At 42.7% G+C, this 19469-nt stretch overlaps 1 protein-coding gene across 4 annotated transcripts in view; it reads left to right on the top strand.

Moving 5' to 3' along the window:
- Positions 1 to 18236, top strand: part of cica (capicua transcriptional repressor a) — a 35658-nt gene extending 17422 nt beyond the window's left edge. For 2 of the 4 annotated variants that reach the window (XM_032535882.1, XM_032535883.1), the window contains exons 6-23: positions 3519 to 3618; positions 3729 to 3911; positions 4179 to 4305; positions 4584 to 4756; positions 6197 to 6329; positions 7116 to 7198; positions 7620 to 8475; positions 8970 to 9058; positions 10143 to 10303; positions 11070 to 11313; positions 12081 to 12396; positions 13717 to 13898; positions 14468 to 14610; positions 15224 to 15286; positions 15377 to 15528; positions 15906 to 16040; positions 16804 to 16929; positions 17531 to 18236. In XM_032535882.1, the coding sequence (XP_032391773.1) occupies positions 3519 to 3618; positions 3729 to 3911; positions 4179 to 4305; positions 4584 to 4756; positions 6197 to 6329; positions 7116 to 7198; positions 7620 to 8475; positions 8970 to 9058; positions 10143 to 10303; positions 11070 to 11313; positions 12081 to 12396; positions 13717 to 13898; positions 14468 to 14610; positions 15224 to 15286; positions 15377 to 15528; positions 15906 to 16040; positions 16804 to 16929; positions 17531 to 17802 (3538 nt within the window). In that variant the 3' untranslated portion in view covers positions 17803 to 18236. The remainder of the gene's footprint in view (positions 1 to 3518; positions 3619 to 3728; positions 3912 to 4178; positions 4306 to 4583; positions 4757 to 6196; positions 6330 to 7115; positions 7199 to 7619; positions 8476 to 8969; positions 9059 to 10142; positions 10304 to 11069; positions 11314 to 12080; positions 12397 to 13716; positions 13899 to 14467; positions 14611 to 15223; positions 15287 to 15376; positions 15529 to 15905; positions 16041 to 16803; positions 16930 to 17530) is intronic. The other 2 variants (XM_032535885.1, XM_032535884.1) reach the window with 2 other exon arrangements.
- Positions 18237 to 19469: the final 1233 nt, after the last annotated feature.

Here is a 19469-nt window from a genome sequence, read left to right as displayed (position 1 = left end):
GAGAAAAAGAGGAAGAAGCAGAAGAAACAAAAGATTTAATTTAAATTCAAGCGTAGAGTAGCGCTGTGGCACATTGACCACATTGTGAAATGAGGCCAGTCCACCAGTCAGACACAGGAAACTGCCAGACAACCGTTGATTCAATTGAGGTTTTGTTTACATGCAAGTGCGGTAATTTAAATCTGTACATCATTCACATATAAACTCAATGAGTTCTTAAAGTGGGATGTCACTCTGTCAGTTTATTCTGTGGCATAGATACCGGTTCATTAACATGGTATTGTATGTGGGAATTTGCTGGAAATTACATACATCTTTTTATGTCTGATCTGATCCATAGTTTAACAACTAACAGGGTTTTTGGAGCCTTTTTTAGAAAGTCGTAAATTTTGTTTCCCAAATTATATGTATCCAGTTTGAAAGCAAAAAAAACTCTTTAGCTATATTTCAATATTCCATACTTTTAATATGGAGAAACAAAAATGTTTTTGTTGTCGTAGGCTAACCTTCTGTCCTTTAAAAAGATTCTGTGCTACATTTAAATGTAAACTCATTTTGAGCAAACGCTTTATGCATAGGGTTTCCTTTCTGCGAGTCCGGGTATGACTCAGTAGAAACAGATAGTTACTGTAGATTATATTAGACACAGTTTGTCTGTGTAGTTTGAATTGCAGACTTGAAAACTCTCAAGGACGCTACGCTTAAAACAGGTAAACTGAAATCCACCTCTGACAGCAAAATTTGAAAGAAAGAAAGAAACAACTTTTCCACCAGCTGCATCAGTGTGTGTGTGTCTGTACAGTCTGTGCTTCTTCATTCCACTCAGTCTCAGGCTGCGTCTCTACGTCTGGCTGGGTTATTGCTCTTTCAGAGTGACTCAGACGGGCTGCGTGGCTGTCTGGCTGGTAGTGTGGTTTTAAATGCTTCAGGGTCACCGTGCTAACAAAGGCCGCCATCACCGAAAGAAGTGCTTCAGCAATCTCTCCATGTTGCAGTGGTTACGCCTGTTATCCAACTACATCTCAATGGAGAGACTAATGGCATAAATAAAAAGTTGACTCATTTAACAAGATTTGAGCTCCATTTATTCGCTGCTTTTACAAATACACACTTTACGAATGCTTACAGACGCAGACAAATATAAGCATAATACGCATTTTACTTTTATAAATGTATTTATATTTTGTTATCTAACACTTCTTAGGCCCTATGTCGCACCCGGCGCAGCGCGGCGCAGAGCCCGACGCAAGTGTCTTTGCTATTTTTTTGCGTATTGCTATCTTGAGGCAGCAGGAACCTGGTCTAGAGTCAATAGCACAGCATTTCATTGTTATTTTAAACCTGCATTTGTAAAATGCGCCTAGACTTATGCACAGCGCGCGCACTATGCTTGTTACATACATACAGGGCAGCGCAGCAGCACACAAACATGCAAAAATAATAAAAAATACTACGGTGCAAATCCGCCATCATAATAGCAATGTGCCAAGGCACAAACACGCCTGGCTTATAAAGGAAATGGGAGAGGACACTCTGATTGGTTTATTGCATGTTGCACCCAAAACACACCCATGAATTAATGAAGACACCAAGAACAACCTTTTTGAACCTGGCGCATGGGCCCTTTTTCTCACCCTAAACACACCTGTGCCATGCGCTTCACGCCGTGCACTTGGATCGTTAAACTAGGGCCCCTTATCTGTTACCCCCAAATAGTTTTTCTTGTTTGCATTTCCTAAAGGCCAAATGGACCACTGACCTACCTTCATGGACACTGTGTGTGTTCCCTCATCTTATCTGAATTCTGTGTTTGCTGTATATAATAAAAATGCTTTTGTAAAACTAGACAAGAAGGCAAAAAAGCCCCAAAGTCATGTAGTCACGGCTTGAGACGTTCTGTTCTCGTGACTTTAAAGCACACAATTTTTTTTTCCAGTTGCGCCAAGAAACCTCTAATCCAGACTGAATCCTGATTTATAATTCTACTGTGTATATTTGTTTGTTTCATACAAACAAGACTAGGTGGATGGAAACCTAGTATGTGGCTGCACCGTGTTTGGTTTGTGTACTAATTTGTGGCCAAATTTGTACAGGTATAGTCAATGGTGTCCATAATGTGAATGCCTAGATATTAAATGTTCATCTGCAATTTTCTGCACTGATCCCAGTAATATTTGTTCTTAAAGTGTACCGAAGTTGCACATCATATGACGTGGTTAAGCTACATTTCAGTCAAACTAGACTGCTTTAATTTAATAAATTCAACATTATTCAATTTTATTTATAGTGTCAAATCACAACAGAAGTTATCTCAGGACACTTTACAGATGGAGTAGGTCTAGACCACACTCTATTACTTACAGAGACCCAACAAATACCCAACATTATAATCATGCTGTTTTCGACAATTAGTTGTTCTGGATCACTAATCTAAAGTGTTTTTGTTCTATTCAGTCACCAACCCACAGTGGACACTAGGCAATGGTTTGCATTACTTTGTTAAACAGATCGGACCTAGTTTGCATCCCATGACAATTCTACGAGCATGCCCACAGCCTCAAATGTTGGTCTTACGGAAACAGAGCAAGATAACGTTACCGCTTCAGCTTGCTGTTTACTTTACTGGGCTCTTGAGGAGCTTCAGCATTTCTTCAAAGACAAACTGAAACGGCACTGTTCATTTACTACCCCTTGACAAAGTTACTGTCATTTTTTTCTCTGCGCCAATCACCATGCACTCTCTACACTCACGCAACACACTGATCTATTCTTTTAATACATGCATCAACACCCTACAAATATGGGATTGCGAAGCAGTAAACAGCGTATAAATTGAGGAAGTGGATCAGATGATTGATCTTTCTTGATTTATGTTTTTGGATTCATGTTCTCTTTTTGTCTCTGTGCAAGTGTCATCTCTAATATAATCTGTAGTATTATATAAATATACAGTATGGTAAGAATTTGTATACAAATGAATGTCTTGTTTACTGCTTACTGTTTCTCCAACTGCTGTAACAGTTATCTGTTCTTTTTTATTTACTCTGTGTCTGGTTGCTTTTTCCTTGAAACAATCCAGTGGCTCGCAGGAAGAGTGCAATTTAGTAGAAGTAGAAAAAGCATTTTGTGGAATTAACTGAATAAATACTCAGTAGTTGGCATGCGCAGTGATAACAACCAAGGCTGAACAGATAAAGAAAAGTGTGTCAGTCACATTAACTGTAAATGAAAGGGAAAGAAAGTCAGGAAGACAAAGGGAAAACACTGTTCTGGTTGACTGACATGGCATACTGGTCAAGTGCTTACTGTACATTAAGTCAAACTTTATGGAGCCTTGTCTTGACACTGCAGAGGTGTGATATACATGAGGATCATTTTGTCTTGAGTACCTCCTAAAAATCCTTCACAACCTTTTAGCCTTGTCACTTTTCTGGAATCCCCACACAGTGAGGAATTTCCCCTGATTTCCCATCTGTTATTGACTCACAGTTTCACTTTTTCTTTCTGTGCAAATGCAGGTTCTCCCCAGGGGTGGCCAACGATCCAACGCCCTCCGATGGCCCCATGAAAAGACGCACACAGTCCCTCAGTGCCCTGCCCAAGGACGGAGACAGGAAGGTCAGTCCGCAGTGCCGACAGACAGTCTATCAGTAGAAATAGATACAGAAAATCAGAGACAGATTAGTGCTTAACATAAAAAACTGTGTGCTCTTTCAAACGCCAACCAGAGGGAGAAGGACCACATCCGCCGACCCATGAATGCATTCATGATCTTCAGTAAACGCCACCGGGCCCTGGTGCACCAGCGACATCCCAACCAAGACAATCGGACAGTGAGCAAGATCCTGGGGGAGTGGTGGTACGCTCTAGGGCCCAACGAGAAGCAGCAGTACCACGATCTGGCCTTCCAGGTAAACATACTTCCTAAAATTCTTTAATTGCTTTTTATTTTCTGTTTGTTTTGGAGTTTACTTCTAATGGCTATAACAGAGTAGTGAATCTTTAGGCAACATATGAGAGCTTTTTACTGTAATTGTGTGCTCTAAACACCCAGCTTCACCAACAGCAGTAGCAGCTTGTTTGGAATTAGACGATGAAAAACAGGCACCCTGGCTGAACTACAGAAACTAGAACAGCATCGACAGAAAGTTAAAGACCCTCTCCTCCTCCTCCGCCAGGTGAAAGAGGCCCACTTCAGAGCGCACCCAGACTGGAAGTGGTGCAACAAGGACCGCAGGAAGACGCTGTCAGAGGGCCGCGGGACGCCAAAGGAGCCACGGGAGAGGAGCATGTCAGAGAGCATAGGTGTGTGTGTGTGTGTGTGTGTGTGTGTGTGTGTGTGTGTGTGTGTGTGTGTGTGGTCTGTGTCTGTGTCTGTGTCTGTGTCTGTGTGTGTGTCTGTGTCTGTGTCTGTGTGTGTGTGTGTGTGCCTGTTTGTTAATTCTAAGTCTAACTTAATATGCTGATGCTCTTAGACAGAGCATTAGTGTGTATTTTAAGGAACTAGTTTTATTGCTCTATTTCAAACATGATACAGAGTGATATTTTATCTTTGATCAGAGTCTTTTCCCTCTCGTCTCCAGATGCCCATCCGGAGTCTCAGGTGCTGGAGGGGAAGGGAGGAAGCTCGGGCTGGCCAGGGGGATCTGAGCGTCGAGGGGGGATGTTTGTGGGGCAGCACCCCCGTCCCCGAGCTTTTTCCCAGAGTGCCGTGCACACCCTGGAGCAGAGGGAGAGAGAGAGAGACTTGGAGAAGGTAGGCAGTTGTTAATCTGTAGCTCAAAGGCAGCAAACAGACTCGGGAGATTTAAGAATGTGAATCAACAGCTAGTTTAATCTCAAAGTGCCCATATTAGGCTCATTTTCAGGTTCATAATTTTATTTTGAGGTTGTACCAGAATAAGTTTACATGGTTTCCTTAAAAAAAACAAAAAAACATATTTTGTTGTACTGCACATTGCTGCAGCTCCTCTTTTCGCCCTGTGTGTTCACGTCTCTGTTTTAGCTACAGAGTGAGACATCTCACTTCTGTTCCATCTTTGTTGGGAGTCACACATGCGCAGTAGCTAGGTAATGATCACATCAGCTAGCTAGTTGTTTCTCCAAATTTGGTTAGTACAAGGCCGGAATAGCTGGGAGACTTCTTCTAAACCAGGGTGCACTTCCAACTTTGCATGAATTAGCCTGCAGAACAGGGTTCAACACATGTTGAACTCATGTGTTGTAGCAGTGTTTTGCCATTGAGAACGAGTGGGCTAACCCCTCGTTTAGACTAGTGACGTAGAAAACCCTGCAGATTTTAAACAGCCCACATGGAGACTGAAGGCAGAATACATTCAGAAACCGTATCTCAGTCAAAATAGCATAGATGTTTTTTTTTCCAAGTTTGTATGCGTGTGCAAGCACCAGAGACACAAAATAACACCTCAAATCCCAGATAAAGGGATTTTCTTTCAAAATATGGGCACTAGAGAGCTAGAGAAAGTTAAAATCATGTGCTTTTATTCAAGTCAGGAGTATTATTTAATGAACATTAAACTAATTTGTTGCATCAAAGAGAACAAAGAAAAAAGTAAATCAAATTAAACCTCTGAAAATAAAAGCAGCAGACTGAAGTAATTTTTAAAAGGGCCAATGCTTGTGTGTATGTGAGCGCCTACGCACCAACATGTGTGTGTGTATTTATAGATATAGCAGACGTGTGTCCTTCACATTGCAATGCATTTAGGTTGAACTATACAATGGAAAACAGGCTTTTCAAATGGACTCACTTGGTTCTGTGTGTGAGGGCCTGAGTTGTTGCTGCTGAAAGCTCTGGAGGAGCTCAGCCTCCAACTTCAAAGGTTTCACTTTCTACTTTTTAGAGCCTTTGAAGGCACTGTAGTGTTTGCTGCTTCGCTCCTATTCACAGAGGGATAGGCCTGCATGTGAACTCTTTTGTTTTTAAGGCGTTTATTTAATGCTGGTGGCAAAGCTGCATGTATTCTTTGATAATAGTGATACTACTTCTTTCTAAAGTGTTGTTCTGAAGTTCTGTACTTAAATACTGTAAGTCCCCATTTTGAGGGGATCTTTTAGGTTTTTCTTTTTAGTTTTGTATCAGTATTCAGTGTTCTTCAAATAAATATTGTGACTGCAACAACTACTCAGACATATTTTGAAAGTTGTAAAAATGTGCTTTTCCTTTTTTTGTCAGGAGGACAGGGCGGGTTTGTTTCGCCACCGGCCCACGCCTCAGTCCCTGTACCAGGGCGGGGCCGGTGAGGACGTGACCAGCGACGAAGAGCGCATGGTCATCTGTGAGGAAGAGGGGGACGATGATGTCATGGGTGAGATAGATGATCAGCACAGTGGTTGGGTGGTGGTTATAGAGACTGTTGCATAACCACAAAGTCATAGTTTCAGTTCCTCTTAAAAAAAAAAAAAAAAGACCCTAAACTCCAGCCGTCTCTTAAGGCCGTTTTATGGTTCTGCGGAGGCTCCACGCAGAGCTTTCGCCGTAACCTACGTAAATGGCCTGATGTTTATACTTGTGCGCTGGTGTATGCGTTAAGCCGGTGTGTGTGTGTGTGTGTGTGTGTGTGTGTGTGTAGGGGGAGTAGGTGATAGATGAGGTAAAAGTGAGTGAGTGACGGCCATTAGCTTTGGAGCGAGTATCGACTCTACAGTCATAGTGAGAGAAAGAAAGTGTCTCCCCTGGGTCTACTGACCAAGGTGGAGAATCTGTAGCAGGAAGCGTTAACCCTCTCCTTGATTTCATGTTGTTCATGGAGAAGGAGAACCATTTTTCGAGAGGTGTGCGTCAGGCTACGGCGTAAGGTCCGGCGTAGATGCAGAGGGGTCTGCGCACAACCATAAAACAACCTTTAGTCAGAATGACAATTTACACAAAACACCCAAAAGCTAAAAACAAAAGTAACTGTGTCATCTGGTGAGCCTCAGCCCCTGACTGTGATGGCCAGCGGTAGAATATAGCAATTGCACGTAATTGGCTTTTTGATGGGGATATTGTTGATTTGAAGGCAGTGATTGCAAATGAAATAATGTCCAGGGATCAGTGGCAAGTTGGTTTGCTGAAATTTGTTAAAACACTTACTTCTGATATCCACCCTCAGAGGATTCCTGTCCTGAAGGCTCCATTGACCTCAAGTGTAAAGAGAGAGTGACGGACAGCGATGAGGACGAACCAGATGGACAGGTAGCTGAAATGCTCATCAAATAACTTGTGTAATTTTATATCCACAGTGGGCTCCCCTTTGAGCTAGATTTTCTGGACTTCCCTAATGTTCATACATTTTTGGGGTTTATTTCTTTTCTATGCAATACTTTTTCCGATCTATATAATTTAGATAGTCTCTGCATCAAGACATGGAGTAAAAGGTGCCAGATTTGGTAGCACAAGTATTAATGTAGCTCGCTTTACAGCGTAGAGCCTTAAAGAGTTGCTTTCTTTGTCAACAGTGTAATTTTGCATGCAAGGCATCATATCGATGGTGGTTCCTTTATTTCCTTCCAGCATTTAAAAACACACAGACTTTCCAGAGTTACTGAAAGTTCTTAAGTTACTTTACATGGTAACTTTCCCAGCTTTGATCTCTCCGTCTCTCTTTTCCCTCCAGCATGGCTTCCAGCCAATGACTCGCTCCTCTCTCCCTCCTTCCCCTCCCTCCATCCCTCACTCCAACTCCACCTCAGCTAAAGGGAACGGAGTAGGAGGGGGTGGTGAAGAGGGGTCTGAGAGGAAGAAAAAGAGAGGTACAGATGGAGGAGAGGAGGGGAGCGAGGGAAGATCCAAGAGAGAAGAAACAGCAGGTATAGGAGAAGAAGGCGGAGGAGTTGGTGTCTCCTCTCTGTCCATCACAGGCTCAACATCCAGCACCCAGGCTCCCCTCGTTTCGGCCCCGCAGGGTTTGACCGTCCGCGTGGCCCCTACTGTGGCGACTAATGTAGTACGACCCATCGTCTGCACGCCCGTCCCCATCGCCAGCAAGCCAGTGGAAGGGGCCGTCACCCTCAGCTCTCTGCCTCAGGACAAGAAAGCCACTCTCCTGATTGGAGGAGGCGGACCTCAGCAACTGCCAATCACTGCAGGGGGTGGGTACCTGTCCTCCTCCTCCCCTGGTCCAGTCAGTGTAACCCCAGTGGGGGGCAGCGGTCTGGTCACTAGCCTAGTTCTGGGAGGGTCCTTTCCCACTGTCCAACCAGTGCAACTCCTCAACCCGCAACCGCACGCACAAACCCCCCTACCTGTCCTCCAGCCACAGCTCCACCCCACTGCCGCCATCTCATCTCTCACACCTCTCGGCTGCCCCAAGCCGCTAGCACAGGTCCAGTACGTCCTGCCTACTGAGAGCCCTTCCTCCCCTCAACTCACCCAGCAGCAAATTCTCTCCCTGCCCTCCAATGCCGCCCTGGCCAATGGCGTGCACTCAGGGGCGGGAATCAGAATTGCATCAGTCAGCCCCGGAACCAGAGGTGAGACAGAGAGCAACGATTGGCTGACAAAAAAAGAACAAATCAGACTTTCGTCTTAGTGATTTCACTGGTCCACTGAAAACTGAAAAAAAGTAATTTTCTTTCATTTTTCCTTTTTGCCTTAGTTCCCTTCTTTCTTATTAATCATCTCCACAGGAAGCACTGAAAATAGATTTGATTGTCTTACATAAACAGGAGATGAATGATTGACAGGAGAAACACTGTTGACATGAGTATGCGAGCCCACCGCCCACCCAAGCCTTAATCACTCTCTTTTCATAAGAGTCTGAAGCAACAGAACAGTGTTCCACTTTGTTATGAGAGAGGAATTTCACTATCATCAGTAGCTGAAATGTCCTCTCTGTCTCAGTGTGTCTCCACCCACCCGCCGCTCCTGTGCTGTGCTCACCTCGATTCATCTGTTTCTCACGCTGAGTGTTTTAATTCTCTCTCTCTCTTTCTCTCCTTCTCACTCTTGGTTCCCATGGCAACAGTGAGAACAGGGTCCACTCCTCCTCATCCTTCCATTTCCCTAGTTGCGCCGCCTCTTCCTGTGCAGAACGGCCCCGCGACAGGAAACAAGGTAAGAATGTCAATGCGTTGACTAGGGACTGCAACTAACGGTTATTTTCATTGACGATTAATCTGTTGATTATTTTCTCAATTGATTAGTTGTTTGGTCTATAAAATGTCAGAAAACCGTGAAAAATGTTGATCGGTAGTTTCCAAAGCCCAAGATGACAACCTCAAATGTCTTGTTAGTTTACTGTCACAGAGGAGTGAAGAAACTACAAAATATTCAAATTTAGGAAGCTGTAATCTTTTTTTATTAAATCACCCAAAACGCTTAATCGATTATTACAATAGTTGGCGATTAATTTAATAGTTGACATCTAATCGACTAATCTTTGTAGCTCTAACAGTGACTCATGCAGTCAGCAGTGTCAAGGATGACTAGACGCCACCCTGTTTGCTGACAGGTGACGGGGTAGTTAAATCCACAACAGCACAGTGGCATTTAAACTGTTAACACGTGTTCATGATGGGAACAAAGTGGATTACAGAAGGTTGGCCTGCTTAATGCTTATGTTTTACTGCTTTTTGCTGCAATCTTTAACTAAATTAGATTGAGACCAGAAAAGTATCATCACAAACTGAGATGAAAACTACATTTTTTATTTTTTATTCATGAGATGTCATTTATTAAGAAAGAAAATACAAAATATTTCCTGGTTCCAGCTTTTCCAATTTGATTTTCTCCTCATCTCTCTTTTATACATATATGTACATTCAATATTTTTGGGTTTTGTTAGTCAGATAAAACAAGCAATTTAATGAAGACCTCCTGAACTGGGCCCTCCTGAAATAGGCACCTTTTCCGTTATTTTCGCTATTCTTCCCTTATGAACTTAATGATTAATCAGTTATCAAAACAATTAAATCAAGTGACTGCTTACTGCTGTGCTGCTTTATATTCAGAAGGGACCCGTTGCTTTAACAAAGTGCTAGAATTGTTTTAGGGCCATAAAGCCACATGTGATATTTGTGAGTTTGTCTCGATAGATGCATAACAAATCCCGTTTGTTTTCTAAAAAACGGTATATGTTAAAATTAGTTGGTGGAAAATTCCTTTTGTTTATGTGCTTTTCCTTTCCCTCCCCACAAAGATCATCCAGATCGCTCCCATGCCTGTGGTCCAGACCAAAGTTCATCCTAGTGGCGCAGCAGCAGTGCATCCTGGGAGCCCCTTTCCTGTTTCCGTGGCAACGGTGATGGCTCCAGGTGTCGCGCCCCCACAGACCGTTCTTCTGACCTCCCCACCCACCAGGTCACTAACACTTGAAAGACAGCAACATATACTCACTTTTATGTTCCTCAGTCGCTGCTTCAGCTGGAACGATGAATATACTAACTGGAAAGACTGGAAAATGCAGACGTGGGCGACAGAAAATACAGATCCATGTTGCCACATTGTGGCAACAATTTTTGTAATTGTTTGTTATTTTTAAGCAAAAATGCATTTGTTCCATCTACTCAAATGTGTTTTATTTTATTTTTCCATGCTAGTAAACTAAATACATTTTAGATTTATTATTGGATTATTTCTTTAATTGTTTGATAATAAGATATGATGCTTTATTGTCATTAAACACATGCATGTTATATATTAATAGTCATAGTAATATACTGCGCAGACATGACGCATAGAATTAAATAAATATCAATAAAAAATAAAATATCCTACATATTGCGTTAGCAGCAGCAGTTAGGTTTTGCACTTAGGGCCTAAGTACTAGTTGTTTATTATTATTATGATGATTAATATTATTATTGTTATTATGTATTGATTATTTAAGACAATAATCAAAAGAATAATCAATGATAAATATATATAAAATATAATATAAAATGTTTGAAAGCATACATTTTCTGTCTATTGTATCATATATATTTTGTCTTTTTTGGAATATAACTTTATAATATATTATATACAAACTTAAATCTATCAGAGTCTGTACTTAATGAGCCATAGAAGTTAGTAAGCTGCTCGGGTCATATTCAGCTTTGACACTCATCACTCTTCTCTCCTTTAGGATCACCTATGTCCAGTCTGGCCCAGGAGTTACCACAGCAACGCCCCAACAGGCCACACCCGCTCCAGGCCCTGCGTATCTCCCATCATCCCTGGCAACCCTGGGTTTCACCGCTATTGCCCCGGCCGGGCAAAACCTGGTTCAGCCGATTGTTGGTCCACCGCCACTGTTGGCTACAGCCCCGCCCCCGAGCTGTCAATCACAGACCCCTCCGGGTCAGGCCTCGGGAACGGCTGGTCGTCAGGTAAAAAGGAACAGAGAACTGCACAGTGTTAGTACCATCGTGTATAGATGTGGGGTCGTGACGAAAATCACTCCAGAAGAATTAATCAATTTAATTCCACTTCCACTTTTCTCACTGCTTTAGCTTACCTTCTCATGACATGCTCACTGTTAATAATAATAATATGAGTCAATATATGTCAATAATAACTTTATTTGTATAGCATCTTTCATACATTAAATGCAGCTCAAAAGTGCTTTACAGTAGGACATCAAAAACTAAACACAATAGAGAAAAGACAACATAAAGGCTAGACAGATGACTTAATCACAGTAAAATAAAAGACAATTAAAAGGCACAGAAATAAAAGTAGTAAAATGGCAGTAGAAAAAGATAAAAAGTCTAAAATTTCAAAATATAAGTGTTAGCCTTAGCCTGTTAGCCTTAAAAGTTTCAAATTCTAAGTGTTGTGTTCTAGGTCTTAAATAATTTTAAACAGACGTCCATGCAACTGCGACTACATTGTGCGTCTGCCCTATTTTATGATATTGTGGCGACCGAAATTTTGCACAAAATGAACATAGAGGAAACACTGGGATTGTACCACAGCCATGAAACAGATTCTATTCTTCGGCTATGGGGAAGTTTAGCAGTACTTAGCTTGGGGAAACTGAATGTAGGGCTTAGTTGATTTTGTGATGAAGGTCTAAAATTGAATTGATACTGGTTTTAAAAAAACACACATCTTTTGTTTACTGACGTGCTTGCATTGCCGTCTTGTCCATCAGGTACTAACTGCCATCTACCCTGCACCAACCGTCACTCTGCCCACTGGCGTGGTCTCTGTGACAACCTGTGACGATGCACCGCCAGCAATGGCCGCTCCAGCCCAGGACGCGAGGAACCCTCCCTCTCTGTCGGCGATGGGGGTGCAGCGGTCAGCGGGTACAACCCCTCAGCCTAACGAAGCGGAGGAGGTGGAGCTTAAGGTGGAGGTGAAGAAGGAGAGCCTGACGGATGGTCAGACTGAGGAAGGAGGGCAGGGGTGGTTGAACTGTGCTGCCAGCTCCTCGTTGGCCACCTGTTTGATTAATATCACTGAAGGTAATGCATCACTGGTTTTGGTTTTTTTAGTGTTGGTTTCTTTCTGTTAGTGTAAGTTATTATTTATAGGGATGTCCCGATCAGCATTTTAGGCCTCCGATCCTTATCCGATCTTTTAACCTCAAATCCGATCCGATTTCGAGTCCCGATCCGATATTTTGCCTTTAATATTGAAATTGATCAAACTCAAATATATTTTGAGCAAGTAACCCAACTTTTTATTAGACTAATATTTTATCAAAAAGCATTACTATTATTATTGTAAATCCCATGAAATGAAAAATCTTACCCAGAATTAAAGGTCAGCTTCAATTTAATATTTTAGACAAAAGTAAAAAGAAAAACACTGACTTGGTACAGCATTATCAAAAAGAAAGTGCTATCCAAGATCCACTTTTAGCTTGTAAGTGCTTAACATAGCCTCCCATAAAGTCAATAAAAAAAAGTGCACTGACCACTGAGCAAATATAAAATGCACATGCTCATCTTAAATAGGGTGTAAACAGATTGACAAATAGACATGTTCTGCTGTATGAGCCCCGCGGAACTGATGAGCATGCAGCCCTTCACGCTTTAAATCATAAGTTTCGGGACCAACCCAGTGCGCCGTGAGGCTCAGTAGGGACATCGGGCAAACCTCTGCGCTCCAAATATCCGTAGTGAAACTAACAACAACGTTGCGGTTCAACTTACTTTGTATTGTTTCTTTTACTTTGCTGTACAGCTGTGGTATGGCTGTGTCGGCAATGTAGTGTCTCGATGCGTAGCGCGGGTCCAAAACTTCCAGAAGACGAGTTAGTCCGACATTCTCAACTACTGAGATGGGCTGGTTGTGAAGAGCAATACATTCGACCAACCTTTCTGTGCTTTAGGACAGTCTTCACTCGCGAGAGTAAAATACTTCCACTCTTCTGCCGTGCTTGCTTTGCTCCGCCGCGGAGGTTTGTATTGCGCAACTACCGTCAACCGTAACTAGCGGGGACGTAAAGATCGGCGCGACTAGTCAGGTAATGTAGCCGAGCTCCGATCACGGGAAAATAGATCGGGCCGATCCGATCTCGGGATCGGGATCGGGACATCCCTAATTATTTAGTTTATTATTTAGTGTGTGGAGCGTGACAAAGAATCAAAACATAATATTTGCATCAACATGAAACCCATTCTACAACTTTCTTGGCTATCATTGGTCTTCACTTCAAAATGTTTATGGGTGTGTGAAACTGAGGATACAGGACTAAGACTGTAAGACTAGTGAAAATAAGTAAGGATAGATACAGTATCGTTTAAATCAAAGTCTGAACTTATCTTCATCTGTTCCAGTTAAAAAAGAGGAGGACGGCGGCCTGTACATCAAAGAAGAAAACCTCCGAGATGGATACAGCAGAGAGAAAGGAAGCGACACGGACAGAGAGCAAGAGAGAGGGAACAAGGAGAACAGTGAAAGAAAGGGAGGCAGAGAGACACACAGAGAGGACCACAGCATGGGCGACAGCAGCAAAGAGGTGAGTAAACGTATCTGCTTCATTCATTCATTCATTCATTCATTCATTCATTCATTCAGTCATTTCTATGGTTAAGGATCTTTAGAGGCCTGTTCAAACAGTTTTAAGTCAGATTTTTGTATCTTCTCCTTCTCTAAAATCTTATCTAAGGAAATCAGGGAAAAGCCATATTTTACAAATGCACAACTTTAAAGGAATATACTAGAATGTATTCTCCTTCTTGTTAAAGACTTTCATTACTTAACATCAGGTGGTTGTCAACAGTTTTTCTCCACAGAAAACCAGACGGTTCACTTTTCTGAGCTGGAATCAATATTACAGGAGACATGCAATGATTCTCCATATCCTGATGAACACATGTTTTTATTGAAGGCAAAAATGGATGAATAATTATAATAATTATAATTAGCAAAAACAACAACAACCTTTCCAATTATTTCAACACAGTTCACATTTGACGACTTTGACTACAGAAAACAACGGGAGGTTAAGGAATCAAACGGCAGGGCTGCGATGGGACCCCTGTTTTCACCATTCTTCTTCTCTCAACTCTCTCGCTCTCTTCCCAGGCTGGACCTCGCACCCCTCCTCCACCACCCTCAGGTTTGGACCCCCCTCCCCCTCCTCCTGCGGAAAGAGAGCCCCCCTCTTCCTCAAAGAAGACCAAGTTCAGACCCCCACCGCTCAAAAAGACACCTGACTCTCTCGAAAAGTAAGTGGGACAATAATAGAAGCACTAGAAGGGCACAAATCATTAGCTGAGGGAATTTCACATTAGCTCTTAAACTTTTTTTTTTAATTTAATCAAATATATCTGAATGGGTTTGGTGTCTAAAGGATTTGCAAAAGTGCCATTAAATGGGTAAGTGAAATTGAAATTGAATGCAAGACGTTATGTGTTCTGCAAGACAAGCGTTAATTATAGTCTGGGGCCATCCTTGCTGATCACACTGAAGTTGTGGCTCTTGCAGAATCAGTGCCAAAGCAAAATAAAACAAGTCTGCCTGGTCCTTCTGGCTCTCTGGTCATTTCAAGACAAGGTTCTCAATATTTTAACAGTTTACATGCTCTCAAGCTGAGAGAGCTCATAAAACCGGAGCTTTTCTTCTGTAATTATTGCCTGAAGCAGCTTGAAGAGGAGATCCAGTGCCCTGGACAGGATTCCATTTGTCGATTTCATTTAACACAGATTTTCACACATTGTGGCATCTAGTTCTGCTTCTAGTTTGTGACCAAACCTCCACCTTCATAAAATGATGGTGGAAACTCATTGTTTACGGAATGTGAGTGGGCAGGGTGCTCACCCTTTTATTTTCTCTATTTAGACAGCAGGAGAGTGGCGGGGAAGCCACAGAGAAGAGAAAGCCTTGGCAGAACTCAGCCCTAAGGCATGAGAAATGTGCATCCATCCCTATACAGTTAAACCACCGGATTATTGGACTGGGGACTGACATGACCACTGTGTTCTCTGTGTGCAGGGTCTTGTCGGAGACGTACTTTGAGGAGCGTTTTGCTGAGCTTCCAGAGTTTAACCCCGAGGAAGTCCTTCCTTCGCCCACTCTGCAGAGTCTGGCCACCTCACCAAGAGCCATTCTAGGAAGCTACCGCAGGAAGAGACGTAACTCCTCCGGTGAGATGCAGAGAGATACTAACTTAAGTCATATATAACAAATATAGTCAAATAAATTACATTTTGTTATTTTGATATCTTATTTGGAAACGTTTTGTCTCATTGCAGTACATTTATGCATCTTCTATCTGATATGCACATCCATTTTTCTCCCATTCTGTGATGTTTTTTTTACCTGCCTCTTTCTTATTCCTCCTTTTCTCTTTTGCTCCTTGATCTGTATCACCCCATTGTCCTCTGCAAATCACCCATGCATTTCATTACTCCGTACCCCTCTACCCTGTCCTCTCTTCCTAAGTGTCCTTTTTTCCTAATACTCTGTTATCCCCCTTTTTCTCATATTTCCCTGTTTTATCCTTCATATTCTGTGTGTCTAGAGCTGGAGCTGACAGCAGAAGAGCCAAGCTCCCCGAGGAGGAAGACCCGCTGTCTCTCCAGCTGCAGCTCGGAGCCCAACACCCCTAAGAGCGCCGCCAAGTGTGAGGGAGAAATCTTCACCTTCGACAAAGCAGGTACATCCTATACTGTGCTCCTGCAACAGAGGAAGCTGCAATCCCGGGACCGTTTTTCTACGACCATAGTTACTGAACCAAACTGGCACACTAAGCAATCGTTAACACTTTAGTTAGCAGCTAGCTAACTAAAGCTAGGATGTCCGTTACCTTCGGCTTTCTTTGTGTTGAAATTTTAAACTCCGGTCGATTTATGAGGACTATGGTTAACTGTTCCTCAGATCTCTGCAGAGTAAATCCAGACAGCTAGCTAGTCCATCTGTCCAATCTGAGTTTTCTGTTTCATGACTAAAACAACCTTTGAACGTTCCATTAAAACAAGTTTCTTCCTTATGCTATTTTGCATTGGCACCGTGGCTCTGCCCGGTGGTTAGCACCATCCATGACTATCGTGATTGGCTTAAAGAAATGCCACTAAACCAGAGCACGGTTTACTTCCACCCTGGAAGTGAAACCTTCCTTCGCAGCGCTGTGGAAGAAGGCGAGACTAGCAGCTAGCTAGCTATGAAGGGTTAAGGTTAGGGTTAGGTGAAAAGAAAGGGTTTGGTTTCGGCTTATAGCTCGTTACTTATAAGGTGAGTCACATTGTCATGTATATGTATAATGAAGATGCGAGTCACATCTACCCGAAAGATATTGCAGTTCTGAAACAGCTGCTTCCTCTATTGCAGGATCATGCTTCTCGGTACATCAGGTGCAGCAGCTGCAGAACTGCTCCAAAAGGTGTATTGAAATTGACACAATGATCTCCTCGTTCAACCAGGTACAGAAGGAGAGGATCTGCTTGGAGATTTGGACCGGGTCCCCTACTCGTCTCTGCGTAGAACTCTGGATCAGCGGCGGGCCCTGGTCATGCAGCTGTTTCAGGAACATGGCTTCTTTCCCTCAGGTAAACCCCTTACAGATAGAACACAATGCCGCGGTAAGAACAACCAAAATGGAGATTCAATAATTTGACTTTTATTGACAGGCAAGCCTTACTTCTGCTTCCACAGTACAGCTAAAATAGTTATATTCTTAAAAATCATTAAAATGTGACTGAATTTATTCAATATATCAACCTCACATTTATAAAACACTTTAAAAAAAAACCTCTCAATTCAGTAGAATTTTAAAACTCCCATTTAGGTACTTTGCAGGTTAAAATTAGAAGATAATCCACAATAATTCACATCTTTGTAACATTTCACAATATGATACAAATATGAGTGAAAAATATACCGGGAATTTGGGTGGGTTGACAGGGCTCTTTGTTACTGTAACTCCCTTTTCCCCTCCTCAGTTTATTTTATTGTTAAACTGAGCTACAACTGTGGTTATCTTAATGTGACCCAAAATTCACAACAATTACAAAAGAAATGTGCACACAATCGGTAGAAATTTCAAAAATACCATACAGGATATATGGTAGTACTTGATATCATACAGTTTGTATGACAACTGCTCTATTTTCTTACTCCCTGTTTTCACTCCTCCATCCCCCTCTCCAGCTCAAGCCACTGCTGCCTTCCAGGCACGCTACTCGGACACCTTCCCCACCAAGGTGTGTCTGCAGCTGAAGATCCGCGAAGTCCGACAGAAGATCATGCAGACGGCCACGCCCGGAACCTTCGAGCCTGGAGTGTTAGGAGGGTTGGCTGAAGCCAACCCCGCCCCGTCCCACAGCTCCTCTTTCAATCAATCAGCCCGGGAGGACGGAGGGTTGGAGCAGCAAGGAGACAAAGGCCGGAGCCCTGAGGAGCCAAAAAGTGAAGGATCATAAGCTGGAGAGGATGACAAAGTAGAAAAATCAAAGAAAAGAAGAGAGAGATGATCCCCGCAGAATGTTCTTGTATGTGTTGAACCAGTACTGTGAATAGCTCCAGAGGATCTGTTCTACTGGCACTAATTTCCACCAGACCTGGGCAGAAATACAAAAAAATATGGTCCTAAATATTCAAACTACTCAAGGTGCGCTTGATTCATCTAAATAGACTATCAAAAAAAGCCTCAAAAGTAGACGACTCACTTTCAAGTCCTGATGAGTCAAGTGCTTCTTGTAGTATTGTGTTCCCTTTTTTTCCAAGTATCCCAAATATTTTCTGTTATCACTTTACCCAGGTCTGCTCTCAGCACATTTGTACAGTAGTTTGTAGTTTAACACACAAACTATGTGGCACACATTCAATAGCTCTCTGGCACACACACACACACACACACACACACACACACACACACACACACACACAAAAACCTTGCATTGTAATCTCCAGCATGCACCACGATCCTACAATGAACACACACACATACATCCACACACACACCACACACCACCCACCACACACACACACAACACACACAACAAACACACACCACACACACACACTCTTACCAAATCAGACTGTTACTCATGACACACAAAGGCACTTTGTCACTTATTGTGCAGATGCAGTTTGCTGTTGCCAGCCAGCCGGCCCTCAGATGCCATTGACTTGACCTCCTTCTTGCCCTTCCACTCCTCAGCACAGTGGTCGGGACACAAACACAACCCCAGTGACCTCCACTGATATTCCACAGCCCCTCGATGCTGCAAGACAGACAGCACACACACACAGACAGACACACACAGACACACACTCACACACACACACACACACACACATTTACAGGACATGCACACACGCAGTACATGGACACATCTGTGCAGTGTGAGCACTCGTACATACACATAGTCAACCCTGCTCTGACCAAGCCATTGGCCTGCACAGTTTTAAGTGATTGTAGTGAGAAGAGAAACTGAAAGCATGACATCAATTTGCTCCTGAGAAACAAAAAGAAGGCAGGAGTTGGGATGTAGTGTGACCAATCTTTGCACCTTCAGTTATTGCCATTATGAAAGACTAAGTCCTCATTGGCGGGAGCTGATTATATTTGTCTGTATGTCTGTTGGGGTCCTGTCCCCAAAACCTGTGCGAACAGGCACCGTAAAGAGATTATGTTAAGAGACTATTGCTTATGAGGCTTTGAAGAATCAATGTAAAGTTCGACACTGACCTGCTCCCGACAGAGCACAGAGAAAAGGCAGGAGAAGAACCTGGATGATGCTCATTGGATGGAAGATTCATATTCCAACTATAGGAAGACAGATAATAATAGTGAATAAGGACAACAACATGACAAGCTTACCAACAGAGAGAAAAAGTAGAATTTTAACCAAACTTCTCTGAATCTCCCAGTGGATATAATGTTGCTTTCTCTTGTTATTGTTGCCGTGGAAATAACCAGTTTTACCGTGGCCTGTTTTTCTCTTGTGGCTCTATTGTGTTTCTTCTCCAACATAAAAAAAAATCACAAAAAAATAAGTCTGGACAAAAAAGGGGACAAAATCAGTCTGTGCCCCCCCTCCCCCCCACACACTTTTAATTGTACCTGGGGTGGTTCTCTCCCTCT

Source organism: Etheostoma spectabile, chromosome 14 (assembly GCF_008692095.1).
Source record: "Etheostoma spectabile isolate EspeVRDwgs_2016 chromosome 14, UIUC_Espe_1.0, whole genome shotgun sequence".
Taxonomy (NCBI): Eukaryota; Metazoa; Chordata; class Actinopteri; order Perciformes; family Percidae; genus Etheostoma; species Etheostoma spectabile.
The sequence above is the reverse complement of the archived record's forward strand: the minus strand, read 5'-3'. Positions and strand labels throughout refer to the sequence as shown.